Source organism: Protopterus annectens, chromosome 12.part0 (assembly GCF_019279795.1).
Source record: "Protopterus annectens isolate FY-2018-M chromosome 12.part0, PAN1.0, whole genome shotgun sequence".
Lineage (NCBI taxonomy): Eukaryota > Metazoa > Chordata > Ceratodontiformes > Protopteridae > Protopterus > Protopterus annectens.
Window position 1 is genome coordinate 629,471,870 of NC_056746.1, and position 16,658 is coordinate 629,488,527.

General features: G+C 41.3%; 1 protein-coding gene across 1 annotated transcript in view; it reads right to left on the reverse strand.

Moving 5' to 3' along the window:
* LOC122816753 (lysosomal alpha-glucosidase-like) overlaps positions 1-16,658 on the reverse strand; it is a gene marked incomplete in the record, with an annotated part of 907,240 nt that overhangs the window by 672,574 nt on the left and 218,008 nt on the right. The window contains 1 exon segment of the mRNA XM_044089759.1: positions 6,697-6,781. Within this exon segment, the coding sequence (XP_043945694.1) occupies positions 6,697-6,781 (85 nt within the window).

Genomic DNA, 16,658 nt, shown 5'->3' on the forward strand with positions numbered 1-16,658 from the left:
CACAGATTTTTTTTTTTTTTAGAAAAATAATTGAAGGTGAAAACCACATGGAATATGCAGAAAAGCCTCTTCATTATACTCAAGTCTCCTACATTCTGCTGAGAGGTGATCTATACCTGGCCTACAAGGCAGTATCTGACACTATACTGATGGATTGCTTCACATCTTCAAGTCAGCATTAGAATCATCCAATTAAAGGATGTTCACCCAGGTTGCAACATAAATAGGACATGCTGGAGAGACAGTTATGCATCACAAAAACTGTCCCTACTATGGAACAAGCTTCCCATCCATGTTTATTTATTTTATTTTACTTATTTTACATTTGTTGACAGGGAAAGTCCGACTGGATATATGTCCATTTTCAGCGGAGGCCCGGGAAGAAAAGCTCCAAATACAGTAATGAAATTTTGAAAACATAGTTAAAAAGGATTTTTGACTATTAAGACTCAACTTAAACTTTAAACATAATTAATATACATTTTTTACAAATACAGTCAGAACAACATAACACAGATAGTTATTACATAGCTAAACAAAAATTCTTCAGGAATAGTTAAAAAAGGGAAATAATCAAAGCAAGAGGAATATAAAAAGGAAATAATCAAAGCAAGATGAATCCATTACCAAGAGACTTAAAAATGAGAAGCAAAATGGAGATAGTGTCAGTCAGGATTTGAGCATGGACACAGCCATTGTGATTTTAGGAAGATTTTAAGTTGTTGTTTGAAAAGAGGAGGGGATGTCACGGATGCTAGTTCTCTTGGAAGTTTGTTCCACAGGATACCAATCGAGTTAGTAAATAGGCAGTCCCCAGATTTGTTACTGGATTTTAGGGTAGAGACAAGTACTCTGTTAGCAGATCGTAAGGTTAAAAGATTTTGATAGGGGCTAATAAGATTTCTGAGTATGGGAGTATTTGAGGGATGATGCGGGATCTTGTGAATGATTATGAGTTGCTGAAAAAGAAACTGACTATGCAGTTCTAACCATCCGAGAAGTTTGAGATTTTTGCAGTGGTGGGTACGAAATGGCATCAGTGGCAAATCTGGCTATGTTGTTAAAAGATGTTGCCAACTTATTTAAATTGCTTTTGGAGAGGTTTGTATAGATTGGCGAGGCATAGAGGAGGGTAGAGATTAGGTGAGTTTGGGCAATAGTAGTCCTGGCAAAAGGAGTACGAAAAGATTAAATTTTGTACAGGGAGCCTAGTTTTCTATTAACAGATTTGATAGATTGATATGAGTGTCAAAATTAAGATTGTGTGGTGGTTGCGTCAGGAGCTATTAATGTACCATTTTTAAAGATGACTGTGAAGTTTATGGTGGGGGATTTCTGAGTGGGAGTGAACAACAGTAATTTAGTTTTTTTAGGGTTAAGGAGGAGACAGCATTGATGGAACCAGTTTTCTACTAAGGTAAATATTTTTTGGGTTGTGGCTTGAAGTTGGGAGGGCAAGGAGGCAGCACAGATTAAGGTTGAGTCATCAGCATATTGTATACAGGTAGTTTGAGGAAGGGAGGCTGGCAGATTGTTAATGAATATAGTAAAGAAGAGCGGTCCCAAAATTGATCCTTCTGGGACTCAGAGTAATAGGGAGCAGAGAGGACAGTTCATTGTTCCAGGGGACTGCTTGCTGTCTGTTTTCTAAGTAAGATTGAAACCATTTGACTGTTAGTGTATCTAATGAGATAGATTTAAGTGCAACTATCAATAGTTCGTGATTCACCATGTCAAATGCTTTGGAGAGGTCAATAAACATGGCAGAGGATAGGAGACTGTTATTTCGATTTTTATTTATACAGTCTGTAAAGGATAGGAGAGCTGTGGTGGTGCGTGTTGGCAGTCTACTAGAAGGTGATTTTGGTAGAGATGAGTAAGAAGTTGGCGATGAATACATCTCTCCATAATTTTTGCTATCGGTGAGAGTAGGGCTATTGGGCGGAAGGTTGAAAGTTCACTTGAGTTACCTCCCTTGTGGAAAGGGATAATATGTGAAACTTTCCAGATGTTAGGGATGGAACATTCTGTAATGGTTCTGTTAATTAAAATAGAAATGGGGAAGGCAAGTACTCCAGCTGCTAATTTCAAATATTCAGCTGGAAGGAGATCAGCTGATGGGGTTACAAGGTTTGAGTTTCAGCAGTAGGCTGTGTATGCGAGATGTGGGAATGGGTTGTAGTTGAAATAGGGGTAATAAACTATTTTACACAGGTGAGTTAGATGTGGACACTACTGGTAAAGAATTGGCTAGAGATTGGACAGTTTCAGAGAAAAATTTGTTGCAAGTGTCAGCAATTTCGGTAGAAGAATGTTGAGTCAAATTAGAGGGGGTGGGTGTTTTAGAGTGGCCAGGATGAAGTAATTTATTTATTCCTGACCAGAATTTTTGTGAGTTTTGATATTGGGTTTTTTGGAATTGTAGGTAATAGTTTTTTTTTGCCAAGGAATATGGCTTTCTTAGTGGCATTTTTCAGTTGACAAAAAGTTTAAGTGATCAGTTTGCTTTTTTGTATGTCTCCATTTAATCCAGATTTTATTTCTAAGTCACATTTTTTGCCTGGTCTCTTTAGTGAGCCAGGGAGCTGGTTTGTTCTTAATTCTGATCAATCGAGAAGGGGCATGGTGGTCTAGTATACAAATTTATTGTTAAAGTATGAGACAGCTTCCTCTAGAGATAAGTGTTTTAAGGGGGTCCAATTGCAAGCTTTAAGCTCAGCTTAAAAGTTAACTGGGTTTAGATTTTTTGTATTTCGGGTGGTTTTGAAGTTTACTTGATTGGGTATTGAGGTTTTTAGCTTTGTTATAAAGGTAAGAGAGTGGTCACGGATATAATCGGGAAGTATGCCTGTTTTATAAAACTGGGGGTTACTGTTAACTAGTATCCAATCTAAAGTGGTTTGTTTACTGCTAGGTTTGTGAGTTCTTGTAGGGTGGGTGATGGTTTGATAAAAGCCATGAAGGTTAATGAGGGTAGTAGGATTATTGGCAGTGCAACTTTTCCAGTCAATGTTGAGATCGCCAAGAAATATGGTTTCTTGGGGGAAATTTGAGGAGAGTCAACATAGGATGTTTTCAACAGTATTAATGTTATCACCTGGGGGGATGTAGGAGCAGATAACATAAATGGATTTATTAGCATTAATTAGAAGCTTGGCCATTAGGATTTCAGCATTGCTAGGTAAAGGATGAGTAATATCTAGGGCAGAGAGTTGCAGCTCAGATTTATATAATATTGCAACCCCACCTCCTTTTTTGTTAGAGCGGTCTAATCTAATTATGCTACAGCCTGGGGGATAATATCATTGTCCTTGTTGGTTGGTTTGTGCCAGGTTTCAGTTAGGCATAGGATATCAAAGGAGTGCAAGTCTAAGATGTTTAGGTGGGCTATATGGAAAGAGATTTTGCTAGGAGAGGGGGTGCAGGAGGTGTCTGGATGGGAGAATTGGAAATAAGGGATATAAGAATTTGGGCCTGGGTTAAGATGAAGGTCTCCATGTAGTAGTAGGTACTGTTGTGGTATGAGAGACAGTTTCAATAGTTTATCTAGAATAGGGATAGTTCTTTTGGTTTGGAAATATTTGAAATGGATTGTTCTATGAAACTGAGGTTGAATGTAGGCTGATGAGGATGTAATGTTACAATGGGATTTTGAAGTATAAAGGGTGAGAGGGGTAGTTTGTTTTAAGGGGGGAGGAATTTCAGTTAGATGTAGGGATTCATAGCAAGTGAGCTTATAGGATAGAAGCAGAGGGCAAAGTATTACAGATAAGAGGAGCATGTTGGAGCATATTTTAAAGTTAGAGATGGACATAGTGAGTGGAGTGTGATAGGAGATACAGGGAGAGTTGGTATGTACTAAGTGTGAATACTTTGAGACTGAAGTGAGAACAGTGGGGCAGTAATGGGGAGGGTCTGTGTAGTAAGGGATGAGTATAAGGGATTAGGGGTGGGACTATGTTAAAGGATTAGAAGATAAAGAGGAAAGGAGGGAGTGGCTTGATAAGTATGTAACAAGGTTAGTTAGGTTAGTGGATAATGACTGAATGAGGTGTGGTTTAATGAAGTATAAGGTTAGCTGCAGTGGGGTGGGTGGGCGGAGTGAGCCCGCAGGGCGAACGGAGCAGGTAGAGCTGGAAGGTAAGTAAAACAGAAAAAAGTATCAGCTGTCTTTAGTGTTTTGGCTTTAAACTGTTGAAATTAGGGAGAGAATAAAGATAAAGCAAACTGTTAACAATATAAAAATTTATCCAAAAGATTATGAAGGTGATATTCAAATTTAAATCCTTCAGCAAGGGGATTAGGACAGCAATAGTCACTAAGCTAGATATTTAAAAGCTATGGTAGAATGCTGCCATCTAGTGGTCAGTGGGAAAAAGGCAACTGGGAGAGGTAAAAGCAGGGGTCTAATTCCAAAGTACGGAAGTATGGTAAAAAAAAGACTAGGTACAGGCAGTGGGTAGGGGTCTGCGTTTGGCTGCTAGATCTCTCATAGAAGGGTTACCAAATAAGTACAGTCAGTACAGGTACTGATGATAAAGTAGGTAAATTGCAACATACATGAAACAATGCTTCTTTTGAAGTTTACTCTTTAAAAAGCCTTGCAAGCAAACAACTTCAGGGGCATCTTCAGATTTCGTAAGAGGAATTATCCTTTAGGTTTATGGCAGGGAGGGAGCACCCGGATCACTTTACTGAAAGAGAGTAAAAAGAGAACACTGAGTTAGCACATTGTAGGTATGAGAGTGGGAGGAAAAAGGGGAAATTATGGAAAAAGACCATGAAGTACTAGACAATGGAGAAATAGTAAAAGTGACAAGGTGAGAGATTATCAGCAATAGAGTAAAGTAGACATGAGGATGAGAGAGAAAGGAGCAAGAAAAGGAGCCAAAAGAAGGGGTTATATACAAAGAAAGAGAGGATAAGCTTGGAGGACAAGTGAAAAAAAAATTTGGTTTGCAATGGCAAATAAATCAAATGAAGAACTACAGCATACAGAGCTCAAACAAGAATACAATTCCTACTTCACCTTCTATAAAAGTAGGAAGGGAACTGGGAATACCCAGGTCAACAATACGCTGAGGAATACACACAGCCAATGCATGCACAGTTCAATTTTGCAAAGACACAGAAGACAACTTTACATTTGGTAAAACAAGAAATCACAGTACATAATATCTTAGCTGTAGATCACACTTTAAATACTTTTGTCACTAGTACAGTGTATGAGCTGGTCAAACAGATTACATAAAAGTATCACAAATGTATTGAAATCATTTTAAACATGGAAAACTCACATGTGAGACAAATATCAGGATTGTCAGTCACCAAGGTGTTAAAAGAATGTTAACTCACTGAAACATTTGTAATTGTAGAAAAAGAACTATAGAATTAGGTAATAGCCTGATTAGAACCATAGGTGTAGACAAACAACTTTGCAAGCTCTCCAAGTGTGGGATAAGCCAGTAGTCAAAGTGACTTCGCAATGTATACTACTTCAGTTATCAGAAATTAAAGCCTGGCTCTAAATAGACCTATCAGAAAAAACACTCAATTCCACCAGATGCAAAATCCATCAATATGACTTAGTGAAACCACTCGCACGAGACTGGTCCTGACCCTATTCAAATGCAACCTTAACCAATGGATTTGGAATCAGAAATTTATCCCTAGATGGCTTCTATGCCCCCACTGGACAGATGCAGCCTTTGTAAATATTCTACCACCTTAACACAACCTGTGTAATGTATTTTATCACATATAAATGGGAAACATGGCCAGCCTCACCTATTTGCCCTGAAGTAATGTATCTTGCCATTTACAAATGGGGAAAATATAACTAAAGCTTAAAAAGTCCTTTTAGGGCCATCAGCCCAGTAATCTCCTATGAACCATTCCAGGCAGAGTGGATTCTTAAAGAAAAAAGCATCCTAATCTCTGAGGAAGAAGACAATTCAAATGGTGGAGAGGTTGATCCTCTTGAAGGTAAAAAAAAGACCTAAACCATAAAAGAATGAATCCCAATTCAGAAGAACAAGCTCAGATACAAGACAGCACCATTCTTCCCCCTCATAAAATACAAAAAAAGGTGATAGCCTAAGAGATCAGCTGTAAAGCATCAGACTTTTGAAGCTACTGATCCTCACATTACTCTTGGATATCTGTACTTATCAGAAATGCTGCTTGCATTACCCGTTTTTTTTTTTTTTTTGTGTGCATGTCTGTATTGTGCTGGGGAGATGAGGAGTGCCATCTGTAAAGTGCCCACATACCTCTGGGAGGCTAATGCAAAAACTTTCAACTATCATGATATTACAGCTATTTTTATATAATAGATGTAATGGGAACGGTTTCCAAATAGATACAATTCAGAGGCAAAGGAGAAGCTGTTATCACAAGAAGTAAATTCAAAAAGAAGGAAAGCAGATACAAAGAAGGAAGAAAGGCAGAACAAATCAAAGAAAAACAATGTGGCAATACGAAAACTCAATCTTGAAAAACTGAGTATAGGAAATCATTATTCCTAATGCAAATATATACACAACACTCTCAGAGAAGAGTGATCACCACCAAAACTATAAAACTGAAATGTAACAGCTGTTCCTGGTGCAACCCCCCCACCATGTCAAGTCCTGTAACAAGCTGACATTTCTTGTGTTTGTTATTGAATATGCTCATTAATATCACAGCTTGTACCTGGGAGGTATGGTGGGTTTTCAAGTTCATTGACAGGGCAGCCATCCAGAGATCCATCCAGAAAGCTTGACGGTTCATTCATATCCTGCAAGCAAAACACAGTAAAATAAAATGAAACAGAAATGCTGTTAACTGTATAATTTGCTCTACAAGAAGACCATCTTTGATGATCTCTTTTTGTGTTCATCTCGTCTAATAATCACCATTTGGAAGTTCCACAATCAGGGACAACCACACCCTTGTACTGATGTACATTGGCGCTCACATCTCTTAATTCATTACATCTGAGTGACGCCTCCAGATGCATCTGCAGTCACTGCCTACTGACGCCTCAAGGCATAAAATATTGCTTGTTCATATTTACATCAATAATTCCAAAACCATGCTATATACAAGGTTTTAAAATATTTCATCTTAAAGCTTAAACACTGGCAAACTCAACTGTCTTAATGTTTGACCTCTGTCTAGTGCAGGTAGAGAGATATTAGCCATTTTTTATATTAATTTATGTAGACAATTTTCACATTTTTCTAAAATATCTCGGTAGCAAAGTAACACAGACAGAACTCCTTAGCCTCATATGAAAGCTCTCAGCTAGATGAATAAAATGCTGCTGAAAGCATGGGTGTAACTTGAGTGGTTGCTGAGATATTGAAAGTTGAGATATGAACATTTGTTTGAAATATAAGGACATAATTTGATTCTATCAAAAGGTTTAGGCTCCGCCCATTGGAAGTTACAATGCAAACTTCCTGAGCTACATTTGAGTGAATCAATGAACTGCAGCATTTTGTTTTCATGCCACTAGCGAACAAAGCATCATCGCTATAATCAAGAAATAATGAAGAGCCGTCACTTCATTATAAACCATGTTATACAAAATTATGCACAAGTAGTAAGTATACATTTGCTCAACTTAGAAGAAAATCCTGAGGCTAGTGGAACAGACCCAATCACAGTTAGAAGGAGACATTTCAGACTAATCAAGGAGGGTCCTCTCAAAGATTGACTAATAGCAGTAGCAATCTTTATGCAGTACCTTACACAGAATATGTTCTTTGGGATCCCTGGTTGAAATGGATCTTGAGTAGTAAATAACACCATGGAAGGAAATGAAGAGCCATGCCCACAGAACTCAAAATGACTACCGTTTTTCCAAAAGAGAGGCATAACTCCTAGCCCCAAGATCATGACAATAATACATGGTGGGAGTATGCAATGAAGATAAAGGAGACAATGCACATATGTCTGCAATAGATACATTCTTCAAGCCAGCAGTGGAAGAAGCCACAATTCCAGTAGCACCACCACATCTGCCAGAAGGCTGACAGCCATATAGCAGCAAACAGTGTCCTGGTACCCTCTAGGTGGGAATGTGGAGAAATAATGGGTCCTTCAGATCCAAACTGACCCAAAACAAAATGAGGATAAGAGGAGGTAGCAGATACTGACAGGACAGTAACATGAACTTGCTTACTCTTGTTTAGCCTCGAATGATCCATGACGAGCCTCCATGGACCATCCATTTTTGGGAAAAGCATTTATATGCTCGTCCAAACAGACTCATCCTTTATCTGCCCCCCCCCCCCCCACTATCCACAAAAGATAAACTAGTCCAGCATAGGCAGTGTTAAATAAATAGCCCCTAAGGGCAAGAGACATTCCATGAAAGAAGCTGCCTTGTCTCAGTTTTTAGTCTTCAGGGATCACTATCTTCATCCACCTATCAGAAGTCAACCTACACCAGTTGTGCTTAAACTGGAAAGCCTGTCCCCCAGGAGGTAGGATAGTAATGAAAAAGGAAAGGGGGGCAGGGTTCACAGCAGAATCAATAATGGCCAAATCCTTTCCAGTGAAGAACAAACAACCCCCATCTCCTTCACTGCTACCACCTTCAAGTCTTTTTTTCTTCTCAAAGTTAAGTCTAAACTGGTCTCCCCTAGTTTGTTTTTTGGTTAACTGACTATTGTATCACTATATAAATTTCGTTATACCACAGAACGGATGGATTAAAGTTCTTTGTACTCTAACGTTTTGCCCTCTTGATGGGAAGGGTGGCAAACCAGAAGAACATCCAACAGCTGACTATTTACATCCTCTGGTACGGTAGTCTTAGCAAAGCATGCCTTCTAATCTCTGTCAAATGTTGCTGCTGCTTGTTGCAAGCATACACACTACCATAGCTACATTTAATGCTACACATCTACTTTAAAGGCAGTCTGGATCAACGAGCATACCTTTCACTTTAAAGATTAACTATGTGACTTCTGAAGGTATGTTATCAATTTGTTTTAGGCTCTCACCCCAGTATTTAATTATAGGCCAATAGAAACTGAACAGCTCTACAAACGAAGGGCAAAGAACTGTAAACTTTCTTCCTAGAATAGTCTAAGACTCTGCTCAACTTACCAACAGGTAGTGTTCTACGTCCTGCAGCCACATTAAACACCTAGCAGCTTCTAAAGCAATAATGCATCTATATACACCGTCTCTCCTTAAGTTAACATGTAAAATATACAATATCAAAGGCTAATCATATCATCTCTAAACACTGCAAATGTCAAAATCACATATGGTTAAAAATTCACCGTTTCTGGTGGGGGGGGGGGTGAGCCCTTCCATTCCTCAATGAAGAAACTCTGCTCTCCCTTTCCCAATTACTACAGACAATAGTTCTGAGACAATACTTTTGAGATCAACTAATAGGGGGAGGGGGACAACAACCTTAAAAAAGTTCACCTTTACCTTTTTCCTCAGCTGCATGACTTTAGAGAAAACATTACAGACAAGCTATAGCAAAACAACATTACATCCACTGTGTACAGAGAACAAGTGGCTTAGAGATGTGCGACACTTTCAAGTGCCAGCAAAGCATGCGAAAACACAGTACTCCCACAAATGACTGCTTGGTCTGCTACTATGCTGACATACACATACAGATAAATATTAAGCATTTTGACCTGTAATGAACTTGTCTAAGATATTTAGGAGAATGTGGCTAGGGTACAGGTATTAAAAATGCTGACACAAAAACATCCTCAAAGATTAAAAAATTGCTAGGGAAGAACAGTATGGAGCATTTTTTTTTTTTTTAACATGTACTACATGAAAGAATAGTTGTGTAAGAACTTACCATAAACTTGGATGTCCCCCTCTTCCATGTTGCAGTATTCATAAAGTACAGTTTTGTACCTACCATAAATGTAGATGTTCGAGGATCCACATTGCTGCAGTCCTAACACTTGGGTAGTCCGCTGTCCCAGTCGGCCCGAATACCAAAGTATATGGCTGACGTCGGTCAAGGCGCATTAGTCTGACGTCAGGACGTCAGGGTACAAATGCGCATGACCGACGTCATTTCCTCAGTCTTTTCTTGCCCCAGATGTCAGAAGACCCTAAAAAGATAAGGCCAAAACCAAAAAAAAAAACACCAAACACTCCTGCACCAATAATATGTACAATATATACAAAATTACAAGAGTATAACCTCACCCACACAACCACCCCTAAACACAGAGGGGAAGGAGGGAGGGTAAATTGGACTGCAGCAATGTGGATCCTCGAACATCTACATTTATGGTAGGTACAAAACTGTACTATGTTCTTCATTCCACATTGCTGCAGTCCTAACACTTGGGTAGAATCCCAAAGCAGAGGTAAGGGAGGCTGGCAAATCATAAAGAAGCAGGAGCTGTCAACATGCCTTGCAAAACAGCTGTGGCAAAACCAGCCCTAGATTTAGAGTAGAGAGGTAGGTGGTAATGCTTAGAGAAAGTATGCACTGAACTCCAAGTAGCTGCCTCCAAAATATCCTTAGTTGCCACCCCCCTTAGAAATGCTGTTGAAGTGGCAGTAGCCCTAGTGGAACGAGGCCTAATCCCAGCTGGAATCTCCTTGCCATGATGGGAATAACAAAATGCAATGCAAAACCCAATCCACTTAGAAATAGTTTGTTTTGACACAGGCTTGCCCTGAGAACTCAAAGCAAAAGAAACAAACAACTGCTGAGACTGCCTAAAATCCTTAGTCCTGCTTAAATAATAACGCAACTGCCTGTGCACATCTAAAGTATGCAAAATCTTTTCCCCCTTATTTTGGGGATCTGCATAGAAAGTAGGCAAATGAATAGTTTGGTTTAAAGCCACACTAGAAACCACCTTAGGCATAAAGGAAGGATTAGTACGTAATGATACCCTATCCTTATGGAAAATCAAAAAAGGCTCTACCGCCATAAGGGCCTGCAATTCAGAAACCCTTCTAGCAGAAGTAATGGCCAACAAAAAAGCAGTCTTCCATGACAAGTATTTCAATTCAGCAGTAGCCGCAGGCTCAAAAGGTTGTAGAGTAAGTTTCTCCAACACAAAATTGAGATCCCAAGCAGGAGTAGGAGCTCTACGTGGGGGTCTTATATTCTTTGCCCCTCTAAGAAATTGCTTGAACAAAGGATGCGAAAACAATGGTGGGTCAGAGTCATAGTGAGCTGAAATTGCTGCAGCATGAATCTTAATGGAAGAGAAAGACAAACCTTTGTCCAATAACTCAGTAAGATATTGAAGAGCCACACTCAAATTAGGCTCAGAAATCTCCAAATTCTTTGCTGCACTCCAAAATAAAAATCTCTTCCATTTTTCTGCGTACACTTTCCTTGTACTAGGTCTTCTGGCTTCCATAATCACATTTAAAACTTGTTGAGGAAGTTTAGACCTGCTGTGTTTCAAAACAGAATATGCCAGGCTGTTAGATGAAGAGAGTGAAGCTTGACATTGAGCAGATGACCGTCCCTCTGAGACAACAGGTGTGGAATCAAAGGTAAAGGCCATGGAGGCTTCCTTACCAGACTCCTCAGTAATGGGTACCAGTGTTGCCGAGGCCAATCTGGAGCTATTAAAATCATCCTTGGCTTGTCTTGTCTGACCTTTAGGAGCACCTTTGGAAGAAGAGGCAGAGGTGGAAAGGCATACACATGAAGATTTTTCCAACTGAAAGAAAGAGCATCCACTTTCCAAGCTGTGTGATGAAATCTCTTTGTGCAAAACTTTGGCAGCTGGTGGTTTAGTGGAGAAGCGAACAGATCTATGTCTGGAGTTCCCCATGACACTGTCAAGTTCGAAATACATGAAGATCCAGTTTCCACTCGTGGGGATCCATGATTTGTCTGCTTAACACATCTGCTAAGGAGTTCTGTGCTCCCGGCAGAAACCTTGCCTGAAGAGTTAGTTGCAAGCTGAGCGCAGTCTCCCATAAAATCATTGCTTGCCTGCATAACGGGTAAGAATGTGTTCCCCCTTGTTTGTTGATGTACCACATGACAGTTGTGTTGTCTGTTAGAATCAACACCTGCCCTGGAAGAAGTAACTCCTTGAAAGCCATTAATGCAAACTGGACTGCTAACATCTCCTTCATGTTGATATGTAGATGCTGTAGTCTGGCAGGCCACTTGTCTTGTATCCACTTTCCATGTAGATGAGCTCCCCAAGCAATGTCTGAGGCATCTGTCGTTAGAATCTGACTCGCCTCTGGCCGGGTCACAGAGAGTCCCTTGTTTAGGTGACATTCCTGAGCCCACCACAAAAATTCCTGTTGAATGCAAGGTATTATTTGAATGACAGTGTCCAAATCCTGGCAGTGCTGTGTCCATACATTTTGAGATACCATTGCAGCTTCCTCATATGCAGTTTGGCATTGGGAAGCACCAGAATACAAGATGCCATGAACCCTAAGGCTTGAAGGACTGTCCTTGCAGTCAGCCCGGACTGAAGAGATAGTTGATGGAAGTAGATGGAAAGATTCTTTTGTTTGTCCGGGGTTAAAAGGCCATCTGGGCTGCTGTATTCAGTCTCACACCCAGAAAGCACATGTCTTGAGAGGGTACTAGACTGGACTTTATTTCGTTCACAGAATACCCTAGGCATCTTAGCACTGCTATCACATATTCCAAATGCTGTAAAAGGTCTTCCTTTTCTTGAGCCAGAATCAGGCAGTCGTCCAAGTAAGGATAGATTTGTATTCCTTTTAGCCTGAAGTAAGCTATCACTGGAGCCAGAACCTTTGTGAATACTCTGGGCAGTAGATAAGCCAAAGGGCAATGCAGAGAACTGATAATGGGAATTCCCAGCTCGAAAACGCAGATACTTCCTGCAACTTAGTCTGATAGGCACATGAAGGTAAGCCTCCTTGAGATCTAAAGTTACCATCCAGTGATCTCTGCCCAGCAGAGGTAAAAGCTGTTGTAACGTCAACATTTTGAACTTGGGAATGTCCAGATAAGTGTTGAGGATAGATAAATCCAAAATTGGTCTCCACGTGTTCCCCTTCTTTGGTACTAGGAACAGGCGAGAATAAAATCCTAGGCCCCTTTCTGGCACAGGAACCGGCTGAATGGCCCCTATTTGGAGTAACAGAGAAACTTGCTTGTGAGCCTCTTTTCTTTGTAGAGGAGGAATGTCTGGCATGCCTTTGAAAGGAGGCAAGGTATGGAAATAAAACCTGTAACCGTGGTGAATGATATCCAGTACCCATCTGTCCTGGGTAATTAAATCCCAATTTTTATTTGAAAAGAGCCAGCCTTCCTCCCAAAGGTGCTGCCAGACGAGAAAGGACTGGCAGCTGAAAAGGCAGGTCATTGGGCCTGTTTACGAAAGGACTGACCCCTGCCCTCACCAGAAGACTGAGCAGGTGAACTCCCTGTTCTAGGCCTAAAAGAACCTTGAGCTCTGCCCCTACCACGTCTAGACCTACCCCTAGACTGGGAATCATAAGCAGGATATGTCCATCCCTTAGTAGGCCAATTTCTACTAAACTTCGGAGGCTGGACCTGCAAAAAATCTTTAACAGTCTGCATAGACTTAGCCTTGTCCTCCATTTTCTTTAAAACTGCTTCCACAGGCGAACCAAACAACACGTCAGACTGTAATGGAGCATCCAAAATCCTTGTCTTAACATGCTCAGCTAAATTCTGATCCCTCAACCAGGCGTGCCTCGAAGAACAGAACCAGTGGCAGCCACCCTCGAGGAGGCCTGCACAGCATCAAAACCACATTGCAAGGAATGCTTACCCACCTGTTCAGACACATGAACTAAATCCTGCAACTCTTTACACTCAATACCTTCCGCCAGAGCATCCACCTTAGACTTCAATTGTGAAAGGAGATAATTTTGATATTTTAACATGTGAAACTGGCAATTCAACGCCCTCATGGCTAAAGTGGAAGAAGTATACACTTTCTTTCCCCATCTATCCAAAGCCCTTGCCTCTTTATCAGGAGGAACAGGATTTTTAACAACAGAAGCCTTAACACCTTTAGGCCCCTGAGAGACAGTTTCCGGGTCTGCCCTTGGACTCTTAAAAAGATACTTATGAGTTTCAGGCACCCTATAGTACCTATCTGGTTTAACTGGGGCAGGAGGCAAAGAATCAGGGTTCAGGGAAGCCTCTGCAAAAACATCTTCCACCACATTCAGAACAGGAGGTATAGCTAAAGGCCTATGCTGGGGTAAAAACAAAAATTCCCTAAGCCTCTTCCTGGAATCAGAAAAATCTTGACCTTCCCATTTAAAATGCTCCCTCATGGAATGAAGAGTCTCTGAAAATGAAAAATCCTCAGGAGGAGAAGCAGAAGGAGTAGAATCATCCACATCAGAATCAGAATAAGGGGGATACTCCTGCAAGTCTTCAGCCGAAGACTCAGAGGCCTCCGAACACTGCTCAAAACTCTCAAACTCAGGTTCCACCCTAGGCCTCTTATCAGGAGGGGGCATAGAACCTCTAATCATAGTAATCAAATCTTCTGCCATTTTAAGCATATGTTTCTTAGGCAAAGATCCTGAAGAGCTAGGAGAAACCCCCACTGAAGTTAAACCTGGCCTGCCTCTCAAAGAAACCTTGGAAACAGAAGGGGAGGCTCTAACCACCTTAGGAAGAGAGGGAAGAACAGCCACCTGAGAAGCCCCTTCAGCCTGGCCTACCTCCTGAGAGGACACATCCTGTAACAGTAAAGTTTCTCCCTGAGACTCCAAAGAACCTCCTGGCAGAACCTCCGGCTCCACTGAGCCTTCTAAAGAACCGACGTCCGGGACTGACGGTTCTTCCAATCTAGGCTTTGCTGCTTTGTCCTTGCGCTTTTTGGACGAAGCGGGCGTCGGAGCATCCGACGGCATTTTATAATTACAACGCTTCCCAAAAACTAACCTGGCACAGTCTAACCTTCTCTTAATAGTGCGTTTGTTAAATCTAGCACAAGAGCGGCATCCAACAACGTCGTGCTCAGGCCCTAAACAAGGTATACACAAGGTATGGTAATCCCTATGAGGTATCTGTTTCCCACAAGAAATACAGTTATTCACTTTTTCTGACATCCGGTTAAATACTGAGGCAAGAAAAAACCAAAATATTCCCCAACGGGGTACTTAGCCAACTTTGATTCGGTCTGAAACTCCGACTTCAGAAAATTTCAGAACGCCAACCTGCACTCGCAAAACTGCTTCTGCATCGGACCATGCGGCAAAAAGACTGAGGAAATGACGTCGGTCATGCGCATTTGTACCCTGACGTCAGACTAATGAGCCTTGACCGACGTCAGCCATATACTTTGGTATTCGGGCCGACTGGGACAGCGGACTACCCAAGTGTTAGGACTGCAGCAATGTGGAATGAAGAACATCTGTAGGGAGGTTGCTGCCTGCAACACTGAACATCCGGCGAGTATACCAAAGTCTTAGCATCAGGGGTATGTGCAACGTTTGATGTCACAGCCATAAACTGACATTGGCTATAAAGTTGACGTCTGCACATACCCACTTCAGAATGGACTGCCGCATACAGTAGTACCCCTGGTAAGCAAGGAAAGAGGAAAAAGGAAGCTTTTCAGACCCACATGCGAGACCAGGCCAGAAGGTACCTCATGGAGCCATGTGCCTGCTGCTGAGGTTTGTTTTGATGGAGAGAGAGAGAGAGAGAGAGAGAGAGAGAGAAGGATGTCCAAAGAGGGGGTACAACAGCGGGGGGGGGGGGGACTGAATACTGTAACATGGAAGAGAAGGACATCTAAGGTTATGGTAAGTTCTTACACAACTATCCTATGTCCTTCTATTCTCATGAGGCAATACTCATAACTGTAGGGAGAGTACCAAAGTTTTTAGGTATAAGCCTGGGAGGCAGGTTGAGGCCCCTGGTCTATGAGACCATGTAAGATAGACATAACAAACCCAGTTCTGTCTCTAAAAAACAAATCTAGTTTGTAATGCCTGGTAAAAGTATGGACTGATGACCAAGTGGCCGCTTCCAGGATAGAAGCGTAGTCTATCCAAAAAGGGCGCTGAAGAAGCAGCTGCCCTAGTAGAATGAGCTCTCACATTTTCAGATAGACCTTTCCCATGAAGGGAGTAACAAGCAGAGATGGCCTTTGAAATCCATGATGATATAGTCTGTTTTGAGACTGCCTTCCCCAAAGTCCATGGGTAAAAAGTGACAAACAGCTGGTCAGACATTCTCATGGATTTGGTCTTGTCCAGGTAATACCAAAGTTGTCTGTGAACATCTAAAGGAATATAGAGTTGTTTCAGAGGAATTCTGAGGTTGAGGGAATAAGACAGGAAGGTTAATGGTCTGATTCAAGGACAGCTCATTAACCACGTTAGGCATGAAAGAAGGGTTAGCCCTGAGGGAAACTCTGTCTTTATGGAAGATGAGGTAAAGAGGAATGGTCATCAGGGCTTGAATTTCTGATACCCTCCTGGTGGATGTGAGGGCCACCAGCAGTACTGTTTTCCCAAGTGCATAGCTTCAGTGATGTTGAGTGAGCTGGCTCAAACAGAGGTAAGGTGAAATTTTCAAGGACACAATTTAGACCGCATGTTGGAGGTATTGGCTTATGAGGGGGTCTGATACAGAAGGACCCCTTTCAAAAACAGCTTAACCTCTAGCCTGGATGCCAAAGGAGGTACCAAAGGAAGACAAGCAGAAA